The sequence below is a fragment of the Macrobrachium rosenbergii genome, chromosome 21 (assembly GCF_040412425.1).
Source record: "Macrobrachium rosenbergii isolate ZJJX-2024 chromosome 21, ASM4041242v1, whole genome shotgun sequence".
Lineage (NCBI taxonomy): Eukaryota > Metazoa > Arthropoda > Malacostraca > Decapoda > Palaemonidae > Macrobrachium > Macrobrachium rosenbergii.
The window spans coordinates 48,687,651-48,711,935 of record NC_089761.1 but is presented as its reverse complement, the minus strand read 5'-3'; the positions used below and the strand labels follow the sequence as shown (position 1 = coordinate 48,711,935).

The following is a 24,285-nucleotide window of genomic DNA, read 5'->3' as shown; positions in this document are numbered from 1 at the left end:
GCGATGTTCAAAGTGACTACAAAGAAGAGGAAGAGATAAAATAAATACTATAGAAATTAAATCAAGTAAAGGGAAGATCAAACTATCATACGAACATTATCTCATAATTACTGAAGCAGCATGTAAAGATGGAACACTAAAGAAAATACTGGAGGAGGATGGGTCAACCCAAATCGAGAGAGAGTCAGCAACCTGCGGACATTGCTCTGGGGAAGTTGACAATGAAGGAACTTGCTGTGAAATGTGTGACGCATGGTTCCACTATGAATGTTCAGGTATCGAAGTCAGATACACACCCATACTTCGTAGTGATAACATATTGTACATCTGTAATAATTGCAAGAGGCCTGAACAAAGAGCACACAAAAAACTCATTGAAGATGAACTTGAAGAAATAAAAGAAAACACAGAGATATTAACAAAGCTGATTCAGGATTCGGCTCAGAAAACTAGTGACGTAGTGATCAACATAGGTGAAATCCAAAACAAAATTGACAATGTTGATAAAGATGTAAATACTATGACAAACATGGACAAAACTTATACTGAATCACTAAAGGCCAAAAAAAGTGCTTCTGATCAAATCTACAAACGAAGAGAGCACAGCAACAAATGAAAAGAGACAAATTATGAGTAAAATAACGGTGCCAGTTGAACAGGTTAAAACAACAAGAGATGGACATTTATTTGTAAGATTTCCAGACAGGAAAACTTAGAAAAGATAAAAATGGAGTTTTAAAAATCAGCAATATATCAGTAAATGAGAAGGGTAAACTTAAACCAAAAATAAAAGTAGTCTATGTCCCAAAGGATGAAGATGACATTGTTGATAACATTGTAGAGAAAAATTCATGGATAGGTAGCCTCATTTCTGAAAATGACGACCTGAAAATTGTAAAGGATTGACAGCCAAAGATGACAAATATAAAAACTGTATCATCAAATGCACACCATAAATACGAAAGGCTATCTATGGTAGAGGTGCCAGATTGTGTACACTGTACAGCCGTTGCAAAGTATACGACTTTACATTTCCTATCAGTTCTTCACTGGAGGGTGGGTAGAGCTCTCGGCTAGTACGCTGTTGGCTCAGCGCTCGACTCTCCGACCGGCCAATGAAGAATTAGAGGAATTTATTTCTGGTGATATAAATTAATTTCTCGTCATAATGTGGTTCGGAACAATAAGCTGTAGGTCCCGTTGCTAGGTAACCAGTTGGTTCTTAGCCACGTAAAATAAATCTGTCCTTCAGGCCAGCCCTAGGAGAGCTGTTAATCAGCTCAAATTAAACTAAGATATAGGCTACTTAACTTTTTACATGTCCTATCAATGCTATAAATGTCAGGAATTTGGTCACGGTCACCGCGCACCAAATTGTAGGAATGACCAAGCTTTCCTTAGATGTAGTGAAAATCACGAGTCAGATGAATGTGCTAGCAACATCTTGTGTAAAGAAAGGCCATAAAACATACGATGGCAATAAGTGCACAGTATATAAAGAGCATGTGTCAAAGGTGACAAATAATACGGATCATGGCTTTGAATAATAATCTTCTATGCAATTTAATACAAGAAGAAAGCAAATTTAAAAAAGAACTAAAGACTCTCCTATCCTGCAGGAGCTACGATGCTGATGAGAAAACACTGGAAGACAATTATAAAATATAAGAAGCACCTTATTTTGAAAAAGTACAAGGGCCCACCAGAGAGGGAATTATCCCTGTGGAGGGCTGTACATAAAACCAAAGTGGAAACAGTAAGTAACAGAATAACCGTATAGCCCACACACGACTTGTTCTTATAGCTGTCAATATAAAGTTTAAATTTAAATTTACCCCGCATGTGTCACTATTTACATGCACATGTACAACAATAATCAAAACGTATTAGTGCAACAAGCACTTCCTACCCAATCATTGGCACAGAGTTCCAGTTTAGATTTGATTCATCATTTCCGAATGGCTTAAAGCAGGCTACGTGAAATAATGGAGCCCAGGCATCGGAAGAATGGCCAAACATTTTATAGTAATGTTTTCACCGAATCAGACGTCTGCGATATTTACCGTATTTTACGGGTCGAGGAAGGCTCCGGGCTCGAAGACGCACACTATTTTTGACTATCAAAATAAAAAAAAAATGCAAGCGTATGAATAAGCTCACACGACTTTCACTTACCTTACCAAGCCTTTTTCGAGTGGCTTAGCGGCATGTAGATAATTTTACCCACATACAGTGCATTTTTGTTTTACAGCATGTTGATATGTTTACACCCAAAGTTTACACATAGCCAACAGGTAGGTGCCTATGATATAAGATTTCCGTGTCAGAGTTGTTTGAGTAGAGTGAAAATAATATTATATTGATATGCAACTCGTAAGTTACTGTTGCCCACTGACTCGTCTACCATAATCTGCCAATATGGGAATGAATCTTGTGACAAGGGTACAATATTTTCCTGTTTTTATGATACTTTTGTTTATTTATTATTTTTAAGAATAATTTATGCACTTCATTCAAAGGTCATATGCAGTATTTCTGATTATGTTTAGCAAGGATAGGCCTTTAAAAATAAACTTAACCGGCCTCTTGGACGCATTGTAAATTTTCGAGACATATTTAGGTTAAAAATAACGTCTTCAACGCCTCAAAATACGGTAAATAGCCATCAATAATGCACGAAGCCATTATTGCCCTTCAAGGCTTGCATACTAAAAGTTGCAAAACATTGCTTCAGACTGTGTAAAAAATTACCTCAGATTATTTTAAGAATAGGCCTTTAAAAACTTGCTTCGGCCTCTCGGACGCATTGTAAATTCCGAAACTTATTTTAGGAAAAAATGGTGTGTTCAACGCCGCAAAATACGGTAAACAGCAAGCAATAATGCACAAAGCCATTATCACCCTTCAAGGCTTGCACATTGCAAGGTTGCAAAACGTAGCCTTAGATTGTGTCAAAAATTACCTCAGATTAGGTGTCTTTAATCTTGGTGCACTCGACGTTTTGTTTCGCAGTTATCCGTGTCAACATTATGGAAAAACATAAAACTTCAGTAATTATTCCCATAGTTATCACTTACTTTTATGACACTTCATTCGAAGATTATATACAGCAATTCTGATTAATGTTTAGTAACCTTTATCTGAAGCAGAATTGCCCTTTAAAAACTTGAACTTCGCCTTCTCGGACGCATTGTAAATTTCCGAAACTTATTTCAGGAAAAGATGGCGTCTTCAACGCTGCAAAATACGGTAAATGAACAACAATAATGCACAAAACAATTATTGCATTCCAAGACTTGCATATTGAAAGTTTGCAAAACATTACCCCACTTTATGCGATGAGTGACCTCAGGTTAGGTGTCCTTGGTGCCTCAATTTGTGTACACCCACGTTCCATAAAGTCCGCGCTGAATTCACGCAAACTTATTAAACTGTAGCAATCGTCCCCTTAGAATTTTGTGAGATGATAGTTGCCATTTCAGAATTCCCTGTGGGTTAATGTCGTCCCAGTCTGGTGTCATATTAGGAAACGAAGATGAAAAGCACAAATCAAATCTGAAATTCTCACAATGGAGGGGGCCATCCAGTTCCCAGTTTCTGCTTTGTAAATTGCGAGTGAGAAGGGCGGGTGAGTTTCTTTGCCGATTTAGAGCTTTTTACGTCTTTGTTATTTAAAATATGCAGCGAAAGCTCGTTTTCTGTATGGAAAATGTAGATTATACTTTGTTATATGCTTAGCTAACACCACGTTTTTACTTTCGTATCATGGGCTAGGCTAATTTGAAAGTTTAGGCCTATCGGGATAAGCCAGACAAGTTATGATAGATTAGTGGAGAAGGGAATGGTAATATTCCTCTTGAACCATTATTGGTCTTTTCTGTAGGTGGAATAGTGCCGTCAGAGGGCCTCACCTCTTACACTGTAGGCATTACATCCAGGTTCTTTGCAGCGTCCCTTTTGCCCCTAACTGCAACCCGTCTTTCCTTTCCTGTACCTCCTTTACACCAATACAACCAGTTTTTCTTAAGTTTCCCTTTGGTGTTGAATGACCTCATAGGCCAAGGTCCCTGATATTCCATGCCATTCCATTTTGGTCTTAGCCTAATATCAGAATTCCTAATATCAGAATAGGCCTAGGTATTGTTCTCCTATTTTTAAAGTGTTTTGTAAATGTTTCCAACTTTTGTTTTGTTAGCAAATGACCTAACTGACCACACCTAACCTAACTAAGGATACCAGATCCATACCCTAATGCATGCCATTAGTTTGAAAACATTCTGGTAATCCTACAGTTTAGGGGTCCAAATTCACTGCATTAAGTAAAGTCAAGATCAGCACACAGATTTATCAGATATTTATTGAATCATTGGAAAAGAGCGAAAAAAATAGCAGTTTATCTGCTTACAGGAGCAGAGATTGTAAAAAAACAAAGGGAATAAAGGGGAATGTAAATAAACAGAAATATGTCTTAAGAGAATACAGACCCATAGAATTTTTAGAAAATTGTAAATCTCTACTTATGTAAGCAGATACACTGCTCATTTTTTCAGATTTATCAAAAAGTGGCTGCAGAAGAGCAAGAGCCTGTGCCTGGTTCCTACCTGGTTCCTGGTTCCAAAGCACTCACCCCACCAAACACAGTTGTGGGCTTACTACACATTTCACATGAGTTGCAGAGCTTTAATTCCCTTTTTTTTTTTATACAATCTCTGCTTCTGAAAGTGGATAAACTGCTAATTTTTTAGAAAATATACTTCAGTTTGCAGATATTTCGAAAGAAGAAATTGAAAATAGGAAAGAAAAGTTGAACACACACAAGGGAGCAGTGAATTCGAACCCCTAAAGTGTAGGATTACCCCATAAGCTTACCTTAATGTGAATGAGAACTATGAGTAGGATTAATGTCCTTGTATTTCACTCAGTTCAAGTTTTTCCCCTCCAAAAAGTCCCACTCTTTCAGTTTGGTGCCCCAAATTGTGGGATATAATGTTAGAAATGTTCAAAGCATGTATTAAAACATAGGACAATGATATGTTCAAGAACAAAGTGCAATAATGGTTTAAAGTAGAAAAAGAGCAACAAACTGAATAATAATAATTGGATAAATTAGTTTGTTGTCAGATGGTAATAACTGGATAAATTAGTTTGTTGTCAGACATATAACATTTTATTTTTCATTTTTGACCATTGCTCTTGGTGCAAACATTCATTAGGCTATATATATTATCTCAACCCAACATATGAGATATTATTCTTTAAAAAATGCAGAAACTGGTAAATGACACATAATACTACTTCCATTTGCCAGAGAACAAAAACTAATGAGTTCTAGTTTAAATAAATCTTTGATGTTACCAACTGTTGTCTTGTGTAATATTTAGTTTTCCAACAGCTTTTTTTTCCACTAAAAATATGCTTGTAACAGGTTGGGTTTCTGTAAGACATTTTTGACTCACAAAACCTATAAGCAAAACTTAGTTGATTAGTACAGGTTAGGTATATTGTAAAGTTTTACTTAAAGCCCAAATCACGGTGTGGAGTTAAAAATATGACTTCTGTGTTTTACTATGTGCTCTGAACATTTCTGAAATTTGTTTTGTTAGCAGATGTTTTAAAGATAGCGGACTCCCTTTCATCCTACAATTATGGGACATCAAAGCAAGGGAGTGAGGTTTCTGGGCATTTCATTTCCTGGAACCTCCCCACCTAACCAAACCTAGGGCACCATAAATTAAACAATAGGCTTGCAACCAAACTTAACCTAATCTAACCTAGGGCCCTGTAAATTTAGCGTTAGGCTTGCAGCCTACCTTAACCTTACCTAACCTAGGGTGCCAGGTTCTTGCCTGGGCAGGGGAAATTCCCCCCCTCCCCCCTGGACCCCCACATAACCTTCCCTAAGATACTAAATTGAAATAAGAAGGGTTGTGATCTAACCTAACCTAATCTAAGGCACCAGGTCCTTACCAGGCCCCCACCCCCCCTAATAACATAAACCTAGGTTGCTTGGCCCTTAACTATTGCATGATATCACTAAAAATCTTCATAAAAAATCTTACGATAACAAAATCGTACAATAACGCAATCAGAAATTGCTGAAATATCGTGTGGCTATTAGAATACATCTGTGTATTTCACTTTTCTATTTTCCCCCACCCAAAAACCCAGGTTTTCCATGTGGTCCCCCCTTATTGTAGGATATAAGAAGGGTCCATTATCTAAAACTAGTCATAGCATACAAATTTGCTACCAGAATGAGTGTTAGAAACATTAAAAAATGTACAATAAAATGGAAAATCATATTTTCAGCTCCTGAATATGATTGTTTTATAGGAAAAATTTACCAAACAACCAAATGTCCAATAAACCTTACCTTAATCAGAATCAGAACCAGAACATGCAGTGGCAGTAGCATTGTTTGAATACATCTGTGTCATTCACTCGAACTCAGGCCTAGCAGAGTGCTAGTGGAGAACTCTACCGACACCTCCAACGAAGAACTAGTGATTTGAGAATATTTTGGTTCCCTCCCTCCAATAATGAGAAACAGACCTCGTTAGGCCAGGGTTTCAGGGTATCTTTATAGTTTGAACAGGCACAAGGAGGAGGTGTTTCTTTCAGGTTTCATGAAGCAATCAAGCTTACACACAGTTTGTCTTACAAGGAGGACAATTGTCCAATCCAGGCTGGCTCATGATGCCTGGGCCATTACCCCATCCCCAGTTGATTGGATAAACTTTTGGTTTCACAGGTAATGAGGGTAGGTGTTAGGTGGCGCCAGATTGCCTTTGCCTCATTTTACCTCAGGGACATTGCACACAAGTCCTTGGATACTTTATCCTTAAGACCTGTTGTGTAGTCTTCAAGCTCCTCTCAGGTAAAAAAGCTTCCCACCTAAGGTATTTGGATGGTGTGAAGATACAAGAGAAATGGGTGAACTACTGGCTCTCTCTCCATTCTTCATTCCTCTGCAAGGTAGCAGTGAGGATGAGTATGTGCTTTGATCATGAGGTGTGACACCCTCTGCTCTTATTTCTCATTTATGCTTCAGTACTGTATTTATAGTCATAAGAGCAGCAGTTGACTGAATTTTTCTTAGATTTAGAGTTCAGACACATTTCACCATTGCTCAGGGCTCTATCAATCTTGCATGTCTTTGCCAGGTAGAATAGGAGGTTACAGGAGTCATTGCTCCTCTGCTGACGTTCGTGACTGGGAGCATGGGATTTCTGGGTGGAGGTTCAACTTGCCAATCAGTTGAGAGATTATGGAATCCTCATACCTAAGGAGCTAGTCTCCTGTTTAAAAAGCGATTACTGTATTTGTATTTCTGTGGGAACAAATCTGATAGCAAAGGAAAAAGTTCTAGTTTATGGTAGGTGAGTGGGGCAACCTCCCAAAAAACTCACCTGCTTATGTGCAATTAAGCACTCTTACATAAAATGCTTTGATTCACATACCAGGGAAAAAATTACTTTGAAAATGTTGTGTATTTTACTGGGTTTTGATTTGTTAGAAAAGTTAATATAGTACGATACTTTTATTTTGTATTAATGTATGCATTAAATGTTTTGTTTCATCCCTGAGTGTATGTTTATTTATCTTTCTGTTTTCCTCAGAGTTCATTCTTTACAACAACGAATTACCTACAATGGACTGGATCAATTGCAATACGTGCTGTAGGCAACCAGGAGATGAGAGGGAGAGGAAATTTGTGCTCAGCAGCTGTGGACATATATTTTGTGATGTTTGCTTGATGCAAGGTAAGAAATAATGCTATGTACACTAATGCAATGTACAACATTTGTTTGTTCCTGTGGAAATATTATCACCTTTTATATAGAAGTACCCTTAAACATGAACTGGAAATGGTCATTGAACCTGGTAACAAAGTGGATTAATTTATTGGTAAGGGGTTAGTCCATCGTCCTGCACTTTTTCTCTGGTGGTCTTCAAGCAGACATTGTGCTACACTCTATGGTAGGCCACAGTTGAACTTAAATACTATTAGTTTTCATGTGATTGTAGTCGCATTGTTTCTTTTTTCATTAGCACGGAGAAAATGGAGGACAAAGGCATTGTGACAGGTGAGAGTGATATGTTAGCACTTCATGTCTCCAAAGGGTACTGATCCACATATGTTTTGTAGTTTCTGTAGGGCAAGTTGTGAACTCACTTTTCCCCCTGGAAGGAATGCACTGATTGGTCTCCCTCACGGTGGGAAAGGTATAGTAGAAAGGATATGAAGTATTCGTCAGTCTTCAATGGAGGGAATGCTCCTCCGTTAACTCTGTGAACCTCTTCAGTTTTTTTCTTTGTTTGTCTGGTGTACCTCTTCATCTACCCCCTCTTGTACTGCGTACTCTTGGTCTCAGAGGTGACGATATTTGGAGATTGGGCATTACCTACCACACGCTGTTCTCAGGTGGTGGTTTGGATACCATGGCCAGGTTCTTCCTTAGCAGGACCTCGACCTGTGTACCCAGCTTGCTTCTGACAACTCCTGTTAATATTTTCAATATATCAGGTTCCACGTGTATAATTGTCGTTGGTCGCTCAAATCTGGAAGATTTGTCCATTGTTAAAGATCTCGTAAGCCCTTTCCTTTTTAGTGTTTCTCAACAACTTACCTACAGCCAGGAAGGAAAGTTCTCTTGTTACTGTTGTTGCTGCTGCTTCTCTGACTGCTTAGGAAGTTGACCCTTATGTATCAGTAGTGCATCCTGTTAAGAACCCTTCTCCTTCAGCAGTAGCCATGATGACATATCCTTCCTCAACCAGTCTTGCAATGTTTGAGTTGAGCTAGTTGAGCTACTAAGGGGAAGAAGCACAAGCTCTGCCCATCAACCTCCTCCTCCTCATTTTCTTCTTTCTCTTGTATGAGGAAGAAGAAGGGGAAATCCAAGAAAGCTTCTCTCAAGAAGTCCTTCAGGGCTTCTAGTGAATCCTCTTCCTATTCCTTGTTGGTGGGGTGGGGGGAGGTAGCAGATTTCAAACACCTGTGGGTGTGCATTCAGTTGCTTGCTGGACTGGCACGTGCCTCACTGAGCATGCTCAGTACCCATTCCTGATATATTTGATTATTAACCTGAGGACTGCTTCTGGCTCTTCCAAATGTGTTTTGCTGTACCTGGTTGAACCAGCACTACTTGCTTGCTCAATTCTGTTCTTTGATTGTTTGCCACTGGTCAATTTGTGGTTTGCCACTGGTCTTGCCTGAAAGTGCACATGTTCATTCACCTGTGCTCTGTATTAATTTGGCCAGCAGCGAATACAGGGAGTTGTACAGGTTGGTTAACTTTGGCTCACGAGGTTTCCCATGGTACTCGTGATACCCAAGAACAGGTACAGGAACAGACAAGTGCCTGTGCCTCTCTCATGGGAGAGGATCCTCCGTGTGCTGTTGAAAATGTGAAGAACAAGATGACCCCTTGCCTCCTGAACCTCATCAAGCTGAGTTGGAATGGAACTTTTAAGATTTTTTTGTGCATTTACAGTACATGTGTGTAATAATGTTTGGGAGTTAGCCAAGATCTCATCAATAGAGCTCATCCCCAGATGCACTTCATAAGGGAGACTATTGGGTAGATTGCTGTGGTCTCAGCTTGCACATGGTTTTTTGGGCTAGGTCAACAGTCTGATCTCGGGACCACACATCCATGTTGTCCAGCACATTGGGAAAGACCTTTCTTTAGTGTTGATACATCAGAGATGCTAAGACTACTCCCTTGTAGTTACAGCACACTTGTCTGTCTGTGCAATGGTAAGTAATCTCCCACTGGAAAGATTCCAGCAAGAAGGTACCACTTTCTCAACCCCAGAGTCAGTAGGCATGGAGTCATCTGTTGTGGCTTTTTTCTAGGTTGCCAAGTGGCTCAACCCTTTGAATGCATTGGTAAACTGTTGTTACAAATGACAAAGTGCTGGAGGTTGCAATGTTGGTTGCTGGTGTCAGGAGGGAACACTGCCTACTCTGACAGTAGAGTACCAACTTGTGGCTTAACTATGTTCTCAGGAGACAGGATGTGGTTTCATCGCTCTTCTCGAGGCAAGTTTTATTGGAGAGTAGTCTCCTTCGGAAAAGTTTGGCTTCATAGTTGTTGATACTTCTTCCACCAGTCAGTGCCTTTCAAACCCCCTGGGCTTTAAGGACAACCTTTGAATATGGCCAAACCTCCAGTGTGTGGGGTAGGGAGGAAGCCTGTTCCTTCCAGACCCAGACCAATAGCCCAGTCTTTTTCATTGAGAAAGGGCAGGGAGCCTTGCCACCCTCTTTCTTCCTCCTATGCCAACCATGTCTAGGAAGGGAGGGAATGGGAAGAAGAAAGGAGGATGCTTAGACTGGCAGTCCTCCTCTTTTGCTGTCACAAATAGGGGATGCCTTTTGTGCCATTGGGAAATGTGGCAGAGATGGGCTTGAGCCCTAAGTAGTTGTAGTTCTTCAGAATGGCTGCCTTATCACCATCAAGGTTTGCTATCTTCCCCTTACCCATCAACCTGTACTGTTTCAGATCTATCTCTAGATTCTCCAGTCTCCATAGCCATGTTGGTAGAGGTGGAGTTGATGATGAGAAAGCCTCTGAAGTTTGACAGTTGTCTTTTCATGAAGACTTGTCTTGGACCCCTTGCCTAAGACTTATTTCTGGATGGAAACAGCACATTGTGTGTTCTGGATGGAAACAGCACATTCTGTGTTAGATTCTATGAGTGTGGGACTTCATGCTTTCATGCTTTCGATAGACCTGAATAATGTGCACTTTCAAATACTCTTTTAAAGCTCTTTGCTCCAGACTGGTGACAGCCCCTCATGGGTTCATCCGGATGTTGATCTTGGTTTTGGTTAGGAACCACTTACAAGGTTTATTGCTTGGATGATTGGTTAGTTCTGGCATCCTCTGAGACATAGTTGCTTCAGAAAAGAGATTACTCTCTCTCATTTTGCCACTAGCAGGGGATTGTGGTAAACTTGGAGAAAAGTAATCCTATTCCAAAGCAGAAGACCAAGTACTTGGTGAGCCTCATAGATACACTAGCAGTGAGTCCCTCCTTCCAACTCCTGTGTGATCAAGCTCAGGTAGGTACTGTATTTGTGCATTTCCTTTCTTAACTTGAACAACCAGTTCGGCTTTGGCAGGTTATCCTCAGTCACCTGTTGTCTTTTGAGAAATTTGTTCCACATTGGTATCTCCACCTGTGCTTGCTTCAGAACCAACTCAATCAGCACTGGTTGACTCCAAGTGACCTTCCCTCTCAGCTCATGTTCTTGAGCATAGATTGCAGAGGACCATGTTTAATGGCTGGATGACATAAACCCTTGTTCACAGATGCATTTTATTAAGTTTGGGGAGCACACTTGAACAGTTAGTTTGCTTCAGGCAAAGGACGATCTTCATCTTCATATTAGCACATTGGAAAAACAAGCAGCGTTGCTAGCCTTAGAGGAATTCCAAGAACAATTGATATATGTGGATGAGCGACTCCACCTTCTTCTTTGTCAGTTGGAAAGGTACTTTTGTCGATAGGCCAGCTCAGCTGCCAGTGCCAGGTTGTTGCCTTGTCTGTTGGAGATTGGTGGATTGTTGTTACCCTATAGAATGGTTTCCTGCATTCTGGCAGTCACTTTGTAGAGAAGTGAAAGTTGATCGTTTATCATGTCCATGTCATCCTCATTTTTCCAAGAGAGTAACTTGGCCACTTGCAAGGCATTTACTGCATCATTGTACAGGCAGTCCCTGGTTATCGGCAGGGTTCCGTTTCCGAGGGTGTGATTATAACCGAAAATCGGTGAATTCGGCGATTTTCAGGGGTTATCGGTGCCGAAAAGCACCGATTTTTGGTTATCGGCGCCTCTGTTAGGTATGTATCGGCGCCAATACTCAATTATCAGCGCTGATAAGCAGAAATTGGCGATTTTTGGCGCCGAAAATTGCCGATTTTCGTCGCTAGACAAGCGCCATAAAACTGGATCGCTGTTAACGGAGCCCGCCATTAACCGGGGACTGCCTGTATAAAGCAGGGAGGCTTGGTGGCAGAGCATAAGGGCCTTCAGGGTAGATGTGGACAGAGTAGATCTCTGTTTTATAGGAAGATAAGCTTTTCTGTAGATCTCTTTTGGGAGATGGCTTTGCTTATCTATCTTTGCATGCTGTATATATAATATATATTTTTCTCTTTGGAGAAGGTTGTATTTACAGTTTTGACCACCAAATCTGTGTCAGTATGGTTTGATTGTCATTGGACAAAATGAAGACAGTTGGTTGTGATTAGGGACTGGGCCACTGGTTCAGTCATTGGAGCTTAGTCAGATGGTATTTTTGTGGTACAGGAAGGGTCAGGGAATAGCAGACAACATCTTGCAGGGCCAGTAGGATAAGGAAACAGACTGGAGGATATCCAAGGCTCTAATTAGAGTAGAATGAAGTTGATGATACTGTAATAGCAAATACTTTACACTTTCTAGCTCAGAATGCCAGCTCCTATTTATATTAGCTGGTATTAACATATGGTCTAATGGATGGCTCCCTCTGTAGCCAACCCCACTCCATGTCAGCTCCAAGTCAGGATAAAGGATGATAGTTGAGTTTTAGGCTAATCCAAACATTACTGAAATTTACAACAAACTAATAAAGTTGGGTGTCAGTGGCAATAAGTCACAGAGAGGCCTAATAAACCCATAAAGTTGGTGGGTAATTGATATCAAGCTTTTAAGTTTTTGAGAGTTGAGATGGAAATTCTGACAACCTACTCATCATTTTTTAATGGAGATTCTGTTGTTTGCAGTGCTGTTGTTGCCTACTTGGTTTGTTTTTTAACAAACTGCCCACAGCTGGGGAAATAGGCAGACTCTTTCTTCTCCATAGCTTAGCAAGGCTGCTACTGTTGCCACTGCCACTGCCATCGTGCTGGCAGCCATGTTAGTGGTTAATCATATCGGGAATGGAAATTGAAAGAGAAATCTATATTTCCAAAAAATATACTTTTGTACATGCAACTTATCGGCAGATATATACTTAGCTATAGTCTCCGATGTTCCCGACAGAATTTCAAATCTCACGGCACACGCGGCAGGTAGATCACCACGGCGGGAATAGGAACCATTCCCGTTTTCTAATCAGATTTTCTCTGTCGCTGGTTCCGGCAACATCTGTTGTTGGTTCCTCCTGCTTTGATTTTCGTTTCTCTCTTGCTGAGGATCTTTTTGGCCGGATTTTGGTGACGTATTGGATCTTTGGCTTGGCATATGCTATTATGGACTGTTTTTTGGATTTACTTTTGGATTTTTTCTATCAAGATGTCTGATATTAACGTTGCACCTGTGTTTTGTGTGTGTGTTAGGCAAGAGTGTAAGGTGAGGTTGCCGAAAGCTTCGGTAGACCCTCACACGGTTTGCATGAGGTGTAGGGGGAATGATTGCTCTTTTGACAATAGGTGTAAGGAATGCGAGATTCTGTCTGAGAAGGAATGGAAGACTTTGACTTCTTATGTAAAGAAACTGGGGAAAGATAGAGGTAGGAAGGCTTCCTCCAGAAGCTCTAGTAGGTCTCGCTCTAATGAGCTTGAAGTAGTTAATAATAACACTGTAGACTCTCCTAATACTCTGGTTTCAGCCCTTCTCCCTTCACCGAACCTGCGGATTCGTCTTCTGAAATGGCTGCAATGAAGGCGGAGATCCTTAGGATGAAATCGCAACTGTGTGCGATGAAAGAAGGTAAGAGTGACAGTGATGTGTGCAGTGTCCCCAGTGCAGTCTGATCGGCTCCGCATTGCTCCTATGCCTAGACCTCTTCCAAACTCCCAGGACCAGTGGAGGAGGAATGTCGAAAGCCGCAAGGAGGATGTAGAGCATCCCCAACGGTCAGGCGTCCCTTCGGCAGACCCTGTTGTTGCGTCCCAGGCTGCCTTGGATCGCCATAGGAAAGGCATCCTGAGGAAGTGTTTTTCCGTGTCTGACTCGTCTTCTCCGAGGCGCGGTTGGAGTTCGGCTGAGGAGTTGCGCCCTCTGAAGAGGTCCTGGAAGGCTCCCAGGGGGGAAGCATTAGATTCGAGCCCTGAGCGCTTCCCAGAGGATTCTCCTATTATCAAGAATAGAGCCCGAAGATCCCCCTCGTCCTCTCCAGTAGGAGTCAAGGAGTCGACCAAGCAGATTTTGGTCGGTCTCCAAGCGCAGTTGTCAGCTCTTGTGGGGTCTTTTGCCAAGGATTCTTCTCGTAGGAAGGATGATTTTCTTCCTATCAAAAGCTCTAGTAAGCGTCTTTCTTCAAGCCGACGCTCTTCTCCCGTCAAGCGCCCTTCCAGCAGCAACCTTTTTTCTTCGAGGAGGCGCTCTTCTCCAAGCAGGTGCTCTTCTCCCAGCAGGCGCGTTTCTACCAGGCGCTCTTCTTCGGAAGGAAGCGCCTCTCCTTCTCCTCACAGACGCTCTTCTCCTACTGACAGGCGCTCTTCTTCTGCCAAGCGCCTCTCTCGTGATAAGCTCCTCTCTTCTAGCAAGCACCATTCTCCTGCCAGGCGCTCTTCTGATTTTAGGCGCCTTTCTCCTAGCAGGCGCTCTTCGATGGACAAGAGCCCCTCTCCTGTCAGGCGCCAGTCTGGCAGCAGGCGCTCTTCGATGGACAGGAGTGCTTCTCCGTCCAGACTCACTTCTCCTGATAGGCGCTCCTCTTCCTTCAAGCCTTCTTCTCTGGCTGCTCCTTTGGAGGAAGTTTCAGAGGATGAATCCCCCAAAGACGCTGGTATATCAGACTATAAGAGGCTGGCTGCTTTACTGGTTCAGGAGTTTGGAGACTCGTAGTCATGCTGCCCCTCCTTCTCCTGGGTCCTTATGGGCTAGCACCAAGTCTTCGAAACCCTCCTCTTTCGTGAAGATGCGCCCTACGATATCTATGAAGAAGGCTTTTAAGGGCGTTGGGGAGTGGATGCAGTCGAAGAAGGAAGCAGGCAAGACTTGTTTTCTCTTTTCCTCCTTCTAGACTTTCGGGAAAGTCTGGGATATGGTACGAGACCAAGGAACCGATGGGGTTGAGTCTCCCCTCATCGGCAGATTCGGATTTTTCTTCTGTGGTGGACTCCTCCAGAAGGCTCTCTCTCCTTGCAGCGAAGACGACTTGGGGAATGTGTGAGCTGGGCCATCTCCTCAAGGGCCTTTTTCGTGTTATGGAGGTTTTCAACTTTATGGATTGGTCTCTTGGGGCATTGGCCAGGAGGACGCAGGACCCCGAATTCCTCAACATGGATGAATTGGTCAGCGTTTTGTCTTGTTTAGACAAAGCGGTGAGGGACAGATCTTCTGAAGTCTCTGCCTTGTTTGGAGCTGGAATACTTAAGAAGAGATCGGTATTCAGCTCCTTCCTCACTAAATCTGTGTCTCCTCTCCAGAGGTCCTCTCTGTTGTTTGCTCCTCTGTCGTCTCATCTTTTTCCCCAAGAAACTGTTAAGGAGATTTCTCGCTCCTTATCGGAGAAGGCGACCCAGGATCTTCTGGCTCAGTCTTCCAAGAGGATGAGGCCTGCTGTTCTGTTCACCAAGAAGGAGAAGGTACCCTTTCAGGAGCCCTTTCGAGGGGGCCCTTCGTCAAGAGCCACGTTCAGGAGTCGAAGACTAGAGAGAAGAGGAAGGTCTTCCTCACGTCCTATTAAAAAGACCAAATGAGATTCAAGTACTCCAGACAACAGTGGGTGCCAGACTACTGAGATTTGCTGAAGTCTGGGCACAGAGAGGGGCGGACGACTGGTCCCTCTCTATTCTAAGGAAGGGTTATCTCATCCCCTTCAAGGAGAGACCTCCCTTGACAACAACTCCAAGGGAGTTATTGGCCAGGTACAAGGATCCTGTCAGGAACCAGGCCCTTCTACAAGCAGTAGATCAAATGCTGGAGAAGGAAGCCATAGAGCAGGTTCAAGAGCTCCATTCCCCAGGTTTTTACAATCTGCTGTTTCTGGCGCCGAAATCTTCGGGGGTGTGGAGGCCGGTTCTGGATGTAAGCGCCCTGAACTTCTTTGTTATCAGGACGAAGTTCACCATGGAGACGACCTCTTCAGTTCTTTCTGCTATTCGTCCAGGGGATTGGATGGTCTCCCTGGACCTTCAGGACGCTTATTTCCACATACCCATACATCCCTCTTCAAGGAAATACCTAAGGTTCGTGGTTCAGGGAAGAGTTTTCCAGTTCAGGGCCCTGTGCTTCGGACTTTCGACAGCCCCCCAAGTGTTCACGGGCATTTTGAGGAATGTAGCACGCTGGCTACATCTAGAGGGAGTAAGGATCTCTATGTATCTAGACGACTGGCTGATTCGAGCACAATCGAAGGATCTTTGTCTGGAGTACTTGTCTATCACTCTAAATTTGACCCAGTCCCTAAGACTGTTAGTGAACCTCGAGAAGTCCCAGGTGATTCCGCAGCAGAGCATTATCTACCTGGGGATTCGGATGGATTCTCGGGATTTTAAAGCGTATCCATCCCAGGAAAGAAGAGATCGCTGCCTGGAGAAGTTGACTGTCTTCCTAAAGAAAGAACATTGTTCCACGAGGGAATGGATGAGTCTGCTGGGGACCCTTTCCTCTCTGGAACAGTTCGTTTCCTTAGGAAGACTTCACCTAAGACCCCTTCAATTCTACCTGAAGGAGAGATGGGATCAGAAGTCTCAGGACTTAGCGTCGTTGTTCCAGATATCGGACAGGGTAAAGGAGGATCTCCGTTGGTGGTTGGACCCTCAGAAATTAGGCTGAGGATTGCCTCTTCAGGTGCCGAGCCCTCACCTAGTGTTGGTTTCAGACGCCTCAGAGTCGGGATGGGGAGCAACACTCGGCTCGAGAGAAGTGTCAGGCACCTGGAAGGGGGAACAGGTGAGCTGGCACATCAACAAGAAAGAACTGTCCGCGGTGCATCTAGCTCTCATCCAGTTCGAGCCACTAGTCACAGGATATGTGATTCAGGTAAACTCAGACAACACTACAGCCCTGGCTTACATCAAGAAACAGGGAGGAACACATTCCTTCTCCCTTTACGAAACAGCAAGGACGTTGTTGTTGTGGGCGGAGGAGAGAAAGATCAGACTCCTCACCATATTCGTGCAAGGGGAAAGGAATGTGAGGGCCGATCTGCTAAGCAGAAAAGATCAAGTCCTACCCACGGAGTGGACTCTCCACGCAGAGGTTTGCAAAAAGCTATGGAGCCTTTGGGGAAGGCCGAATATCGACCTCTTTGCCACTCATTGGAACGCAAGATTGGAGAACTACTGCTCTCCGGTCTCAGACCCGAGGGCAGTTGCCATAGACGGTCTTCCCTTAGAGTGGTCCGGAATAGACGCTTATGCCTTTCCCCCATTCAAGATATTGGGGGAAGTAGTAAGAAAGTTCGCTTCTTCAGAAGGCACGAAACTGACCCTGATCGCCCCGTTTTGGCCAGCTCAAGATTGGTTCACAGAGGTACTGGAATGGATGATGGATTTTCCCAGATCGCTTCCACACAGGAACGATCTTCTCAGACAGCCCCAGTTCGACAGATTCCACAAGAATCTCCCCGCTCTCAATCTGACTGCCTTCAGACTATCGAAGGACTGGTCAGAGCGAAGGGATTTTCGCGCAAGGCTGCAAAGGCTATTGCCAGAGCCAGGAGAACCTCAACCTTGCGCATCTACCAGTCTAAGTGGGAGGTTTTTAGAAGATGGTGCAAGACCCAGAAGATATCCTCTTCCAGTACCTCTGTGACAGACTTCGGTGACTTCCTTCTTTATTTAAGGGAGCAGTCCAACCTCGCTGTACCGACAATCAAAGGTTACAGAAGTATGCTGGCTTCAGTATTCAGACACAGAGGTCTGAATATCTCTGAAAACAAAGACCTACACGATCTCATTAGGTCTTTTGAAACGTCTAAAACCAAGACCTCGAAGCCTCCCAGTTGGAATTTAGATGTGGTTTTAAAATTTCTGCTAAGAGAATAAGCAAACTACAAGCTTTGGAAGGTATGGTTGGGTTTAAGAAAGACTCAGCTATTTGCTCCTTCAAACCCTTCCTCTTGGCGAAGAATGAAAACCCTTCTAAACCATGGCCAAGAAGTTTTGAGGTAAAGGGTCTTTCGTCAGTGACAGGGCAAGAGTTAGAGAGGACTCTGTGTCCGGTTAGGAGCCTCAAATTCTACCTTGATAAGAAGAAACAGCTGGGAGGTACAGTCGAGAGTCTCTGGTGCTCTGTCAAGGATCCTCGTAGACCCATTTCGAAGAATGCACAAGCTTTTTTCATTAAGGATGTCATCAAAGAAGCGCATCTGTCTTGTGAGGATGAGCACCTAAAGCTCCTTAGATTGAAAGCACATGAGGTGAGAGCCATTGCAACATCTTTGGCTTTTCACAAGACGTTGTCTCTCTAGGCTCTTGTAGAGGCGACTTACTGGAGATGTAATTCAACTTTTGCATCTCATTATTTGAGGGATGTTAGAGTTACTTATGATAAGTGCTTCTCTCTAGGAGCGTACGTATCCTCAGATTCGGTGCTGGGACAGGGAGCTGAAGCTAATCCTTTATAGTTTAGTTATTTTAGTTGATTTTAATGCTTTGTGATGTGTGTTTTAAAGTTGATTGGAAGAGGGTGTTGGAGTATAGTCCCCCTTTCAATTCATAACACTAACAAGGTTAGGCTTGGTCAGGTGGTCGGGATTGGTTGTTGTGCTCCTTGTTGTTTTATTGATACCTAAAGCTCTGTCATGTAAGAGGGATAGCCCCCATTGATATGATTCAGGTAAAGGCTCTGTCATGTAAGTGGGTCAGCCCCATTAACACGATCCATATTTAGGCTCTTGTCATGTAAGTGGGTCAGCCCCCATTGACACGATCCAGAAGGGCTGTCAGTCATAGGTCGCAACCTCGCTGAAGCTCTTGAGGCAAGCAGACTCATAGACAGTATCCATGAAGTCTTCTGCCCAATCAGGTAAGAACCATGGTTTTTTATATATTACAACATTTGTTGTTTCCTATTTTTTAGATATTAGCTGTCTCTTACCCTCCTCCAAGGGTGCCAATCAGCTAAGTATATATCTGCCAGTAAGTTGCATGTACAAAAATATTTTTATGATAAAATAAAGTTTTGTACATACTTACCCGGCAGATATATACGTTGAATGGCCCGCCCAGCCTCCCCTCAGGAGACAGGTGGAAGAGAAAATCTGATTAGAAAACGGGAATGGTTCCTATTCCCGCCACCCAGTGGTGGGTAAGGTAGATCACCTGACCTACCTGCCGCGTGTGCCGCGAGATTTGAAATTCTGTCGGGAACGTCGGAGACTATAGCTAAGTATATATCTGCCGGGTAAGTATGTACAAAACTTTATTTTATCATAAAAATATCATATTGATATAGTGAATAATGTGTAAAAATATTTATTACCATAAATTTGTAGTGAAATGAAGGTGAATATGGATAATTTTATTTAAGTCAGTTACATGAATAGGTAATTGAGTTGTGCTAATATTGTGTGGTTATTGTTTCTAATTAACATGATTGCTAAGTCTTATTTATAATTATCATTTTATTACAGCTGACTCTCAAGGAAAATGCATTGTCTGCAAGAAGGAGTGCCAGTTTATGCAGTTATCATCCAAGGTAGGAATTTAATTATCTAGAATGTAGTTATATCATGTACAAGTAATGTAAACAGTTCAATATTTTACTCAATTTACTTCCACTCTGTGAAATCTGCTCTCTCTCTCTCTCTCTCATATTTCTAGTATGGCTTATGAAAAACAAGATTCATGAGACATTCCCAATTTTATACTTGTTCGTTCTGGATGTAGTATAAAAAGAATCCTCTTTATTGCTTTTGTTGTCTATGCAATGTTGGTGCTGTAAGAAAAACTTTCTTTATCTTTACTTCTTAATGTAAACAAATTCTTAACTGTTTGTATATACGTTACTGTAAATAAATTGAGAATGAAACATCTTCTTCACCTGTTTCAGATCTTGTTTGGATTAATTATGCTCTTTTGCCCATCTTCTGTTACTGGTCACCCTCAGTTTACTTTGTACCTTTGCCTTCTATAAAGGTGCATACAGACTTTTGCTGAATTTTCACATACGTCATCATTGCATAGTAGTGTGGAAGGGAAAGCGTTGCACCGTTCCATGTGAAAATATGATACAAACATGCGCAACAGGCTTGATCCGCCATTTTTTGGTCATTTGCCGTCACATCAAAGGAATGATACACAACTCACATACCCTCGTTTGGACAGGGAGTGTGGCATTGTCCAGTTGCACATTCAGTCTTGTCGTGGACGGCCACGCGTACAGAGGCATGTTTAACTGCCTGCTTGGAGATTTTGGAGAGGTAGTGCAGGCTGGTGTATGAATTGCCGGTGGCCAGAAAGTGTAGTGTTACTGCTAGCCTTTCCTGAACGGGAATTGCTTTGCAAGTGTAGTGTCTTTTTTTGCAATTGGGTTTTTTTTTGCAGTTTTCAACCCAATTGCAGACAACAGAAACTCAAAATCAGTTGGGTGCATCCTAGTAAAGTTTATGCTCAGTCCACTGTACTGGAAATTTAAGTCACCCACCATACTTTTTCCATTGTACATCTCCCTACTTGTATAGAGTTTAGAAACCCATGAATGCCATGACTTTTTTTCCTTTTGCTGACTATATGTTCACAAATGAAAATATACGTGGCCACAGCCAACTGCACATTTGCACATTGCCACAGTCAGAAAGAAACTGAATGACTGTTGCACCAAGGAATGATGATACAACATGCGGATATGCAACAAGTGGATACAATAAAACCTGTTGTACTGTATCGTATCACTGGGTGGTATGCAACAATGATACAATACATGGAAATGCAACAAGTGTGTACCTGGCTTAAGGGTGTATACTGTGTACAGTTATTCCCCTTCCAGATGATGAATCAGTTTATGTAGTTTCAATTTTATGCTGGTTTAAAAAATTCAGTACAGTGTTATAAATATAAAATAACAATTATGCATTCTTAATCTTGATTTGTAAATTTATCTGCAGCTGCCTGCCTAGTAGTATCATTTTTTTAATTGTTCCTCTAGCTTCCTGTACAACTCATGCAGACATTTTTGATGCAGCATTCACAGTGTTAAATAGCCTTATCTGAAATTCCAAAAAATAAAACCTCCGAATGTGAAGTTTTATACGCTTTTATTTAGCTTGCATTTTTGTCTGTTTGTTTGTTAGTTTGTCTTGGTCAAATCTTGTAACTCAATTTTGTACCTGTTCCCCTCATCAGAGGGACTTGAAATTTTGCATGATTACTCAGTGTGGTGACAATACAACCTTACATGATCAGTAGGTCAGCAGTGACCTCTAGTGACCCTACAGTGACCTCTCCCAGTATCTCAGGATTTGTATGAAACTCTTCGGATTTTTCACAACTTCTTTGGCTCTGTAAATAACTCTGTGGATTTTTCAAACCTTCTTTGGCTCGACAGGGTATGAATTTTGTTAGCTACAATCATGAATTGGTTACAATTTGTCAAAAAAAAAGAGTATAAAATACAAAAATATAGAACAAAAATTTTTTAAACACTTATTAAAATGCACTAGAAAGGGAAAAATACATTTTTTGAGACACACCAAGATTTTCTTATAATTAATCATGTCTACAAAAATAAAAGTGTGGGTGCCAGACATGGAAGGAAATGCTGCAAAAAATAAAAAATATATTTCTTTTCCTGTAGCATTTCCTTCCATTTTTGGTGCCCACACTTTTATTTTTATAGACATGATTAATTGTAAGAAAATCCTGGTGCATCTCAAAAAATTTATTTTTCACTTTTTATTGTACTTTAATAAAAGCATGTTTTTAAAAAGATTTTTATTATATTTTTTTTTATTCAAATGAGGAACTGCGAACGTTACCAGGCAAAGTGTCTTGAATTGTGTACGTATTGTTATTTTATTCCAAATGGTGATGAAGTTAATATCCCTTAATAAAAGTGATGACTATCATTATATCAATTATAAAATACCATATACAGGCAGTCCCTGGTTATCGGCGTCCTCGGTTATTGGTGATCCGTTTTTACAGTGCTTGTCTAGTGACAACAATAAATGGATTTTTGGTGACGCTAACTTGATTTTTGGTGCCAATATGCACCGATACCCTCTTATTGACGCCAATAACCAAAGATCAGTGCTGATGCCCACCTAATAGAGGCACCAATCCCCACTTATCGGCACCAATGTCCACTTATTGGTGCCAGTATTCGTCGATTTTCAGTTATCGGTAATTTTCGGTTATCATCACACTGTCGGGAACAAAAAACGAAACCCCCACCAATAACTGGGGACTGCCTGTAGTGCGTTACATATTGAAACAAGTGACATTAGATTGCTAAAGTTCAAGAAGCCTATGGCATGTTATGGATGGTGTAAGATTTCAAAGTTTTTCAATACCATACCAAATAAATGACAGTTTCTTTTAGTAAGTTTAAAAAATGTCAGTAGTTTTCTGTGTGTGTGTGTTCACAAACATGTACGAATTAAAATTTGATTAGATGTTTGTTATATTTTCAAATTTTTTGCTCAGACAGTTGCTTGCAGTGTATGTAGTACTGGCATTTACCGTTTAGACAGTTGCCAGAAATGACCATGTTTGGCCTTTTCCTTAAACTTTTTGTTTCTGTAGAAATACAAATCAGAGGCTTGCATGCAGAATTCTTAAGCACAAGCTGGAATCACTTGGTAAAGCTTGGTAACAAGCTAGGTAACTGAAGGTAGTTGGGTGGGGTTGGATCTTCACTCACCTGCTATCACCAAGCACTTTGTCTTTGGTTGCAGTCACTTTAAGACATCTTGCTCCATGCTGACTGACCATCAAGTTGAAACTTCTTTTATCTCTTTATTTTATGTATGATGTTTTGTGTTTTTGTCAACATGGATTTGAACAAAAAAAGTGAACAGCAAAAAGTGTGAAGTACATATGCATGTGTTTGGTTGCTGTTTGCCCTTGTTGTTAGTATTAAAGTTTTGTTGTTCTATGTTGGTAGTTCCTGCAAGGAGTTTCAAGGCTTGTCTCATTTACACTCCTCTTTGTCCAAGAGGTTCCACAGCAGCAGAGGAAAGTCAAAAGATGTTTGCTGGATTGTTTGAAGGGGATTACACTGCCTCCGATACTGCTGAATCTTTTCAGTTCTGTCCTCTTTGACTGTCCTCTCCCCACCTCTCACTCTCTCTAGTTTTGGCATCCTCAGAGGCACAGTTGCTCTAGAACAAAGACAGCCTCCCCTCATTTTGTCACAACCTGGGGATTGTGATAAACTGGGAGAAGTCAGATCTCATGCCCAATCAGCAGAGAGAGTAACTGAGCATGCTTATAGACAGGGCAGCAGTGAGAATCTTTCCTTCCAATTTTCTTGTCAACAGGCTCAGGGAGGTGTCAGCGCAGATTCTGTTGTGAAAGGAACAATGAGTTCAGCTTAGGAAGGTAGTCCTTGGCACCTATCACCCCAGGAGATGTACTGGTGACTATCTCCCTTCGCATTAATGGCAATTGAAACAATGTTCGTCAGCCTCAAACGACCTTCCCTCCCAGTTCGTACCCTTGAATGGGAAGGTAAGGGAGGACCTTGCTTGGTGTTTGGATGTAAGGAACCTCTCTGTAGGATTCCTTTGAACCTCCCATCACCATAGATGGTTCTGTTCTTTGATATATTGAAGGAGGGATGGGATGCATGCTTGTATGTCTCAGGAGTGTGGATAGAGTGCAGATCTTATCTGCACATGAACATTTTTGAAATGTGGGTAGTGCTGCTATCCCTGCAAGCATTCCATGATTGTGTGCTGGATATTCCATATGCTGATAAGCATATGGTGGCATATGTCAGCAATCAAGTGATGAAAGTTTCTTTTCTCTTCTTGTAAGTTGGTGGAGCAAGTGTAAGAGTGGGTGGTTTACCAAGCTGTTGAGCCATCAGCTAGATGCACTTTTAATGGGGGCTGTAAGAGCTACAACTTGAATTACTGTTAACCAGAGTTTTGCTGTCGTTGGACTTGTAGGGTTCACTTTTGGTTCTCCCAAGATTTTCCTTCATAAGCGAGAATCCAGACCTTTCTCATGTGGGCTAGGGGTGCTGATGCTCTGGCATCCCTACCAGACCAGTAGGAAGTTGAAGGAGTCATCGCTCCCCTGCTCACTCTCTTGGCCAGGAATGTGGCATTTCCGGTTGGAGATTCAACTTATCAGTCAGTTAAAGAGACTATATTCCAGCCAAGGAGTGTTTCCCCTACATAGAGAATGATGGTTGGAATTTCTGTAGGAACAAATAGCAAATTT

At 41.9% G+C, this 24,285-nt stretch overlaps 1 protein-coding gene across 3 annotated transcripts in view; it reads left to right on the top strand.

Moving 5' to 3' along the window:
* The first annotated feature begins 3,351 nt into the window (after nt 1-3,351).
* The window catches only part of LOC136850170 (probable E3 SUMO-protein ligase RNF212), a 55,420-nt gene continuing 34,486 nt past the window's right edge, over nt 3,352-24,285 (top strand). For all 3 annotated transcript variants that reach the window (XM_067123795.1, XM_067123794.1, XM_067123793.1), the window contains exons 1-3: nt 3,352-3,628; nt 7,620-7,763; nt 19,527-19,591. In XM_067123795.1, the coding sequence (XP_066979896.1) occupies nt 3,499-3,628; nt 7,620-7,763; nt 19,527-19,591 (339 nt within the window). In that variant the 5' untranslated portion in view covers nt 3,352-3,498. The remainder of the gene's footprint in view (nt 3,629-7,619; nt 7,764-19,526; nt 19,592-24,285) is intronic.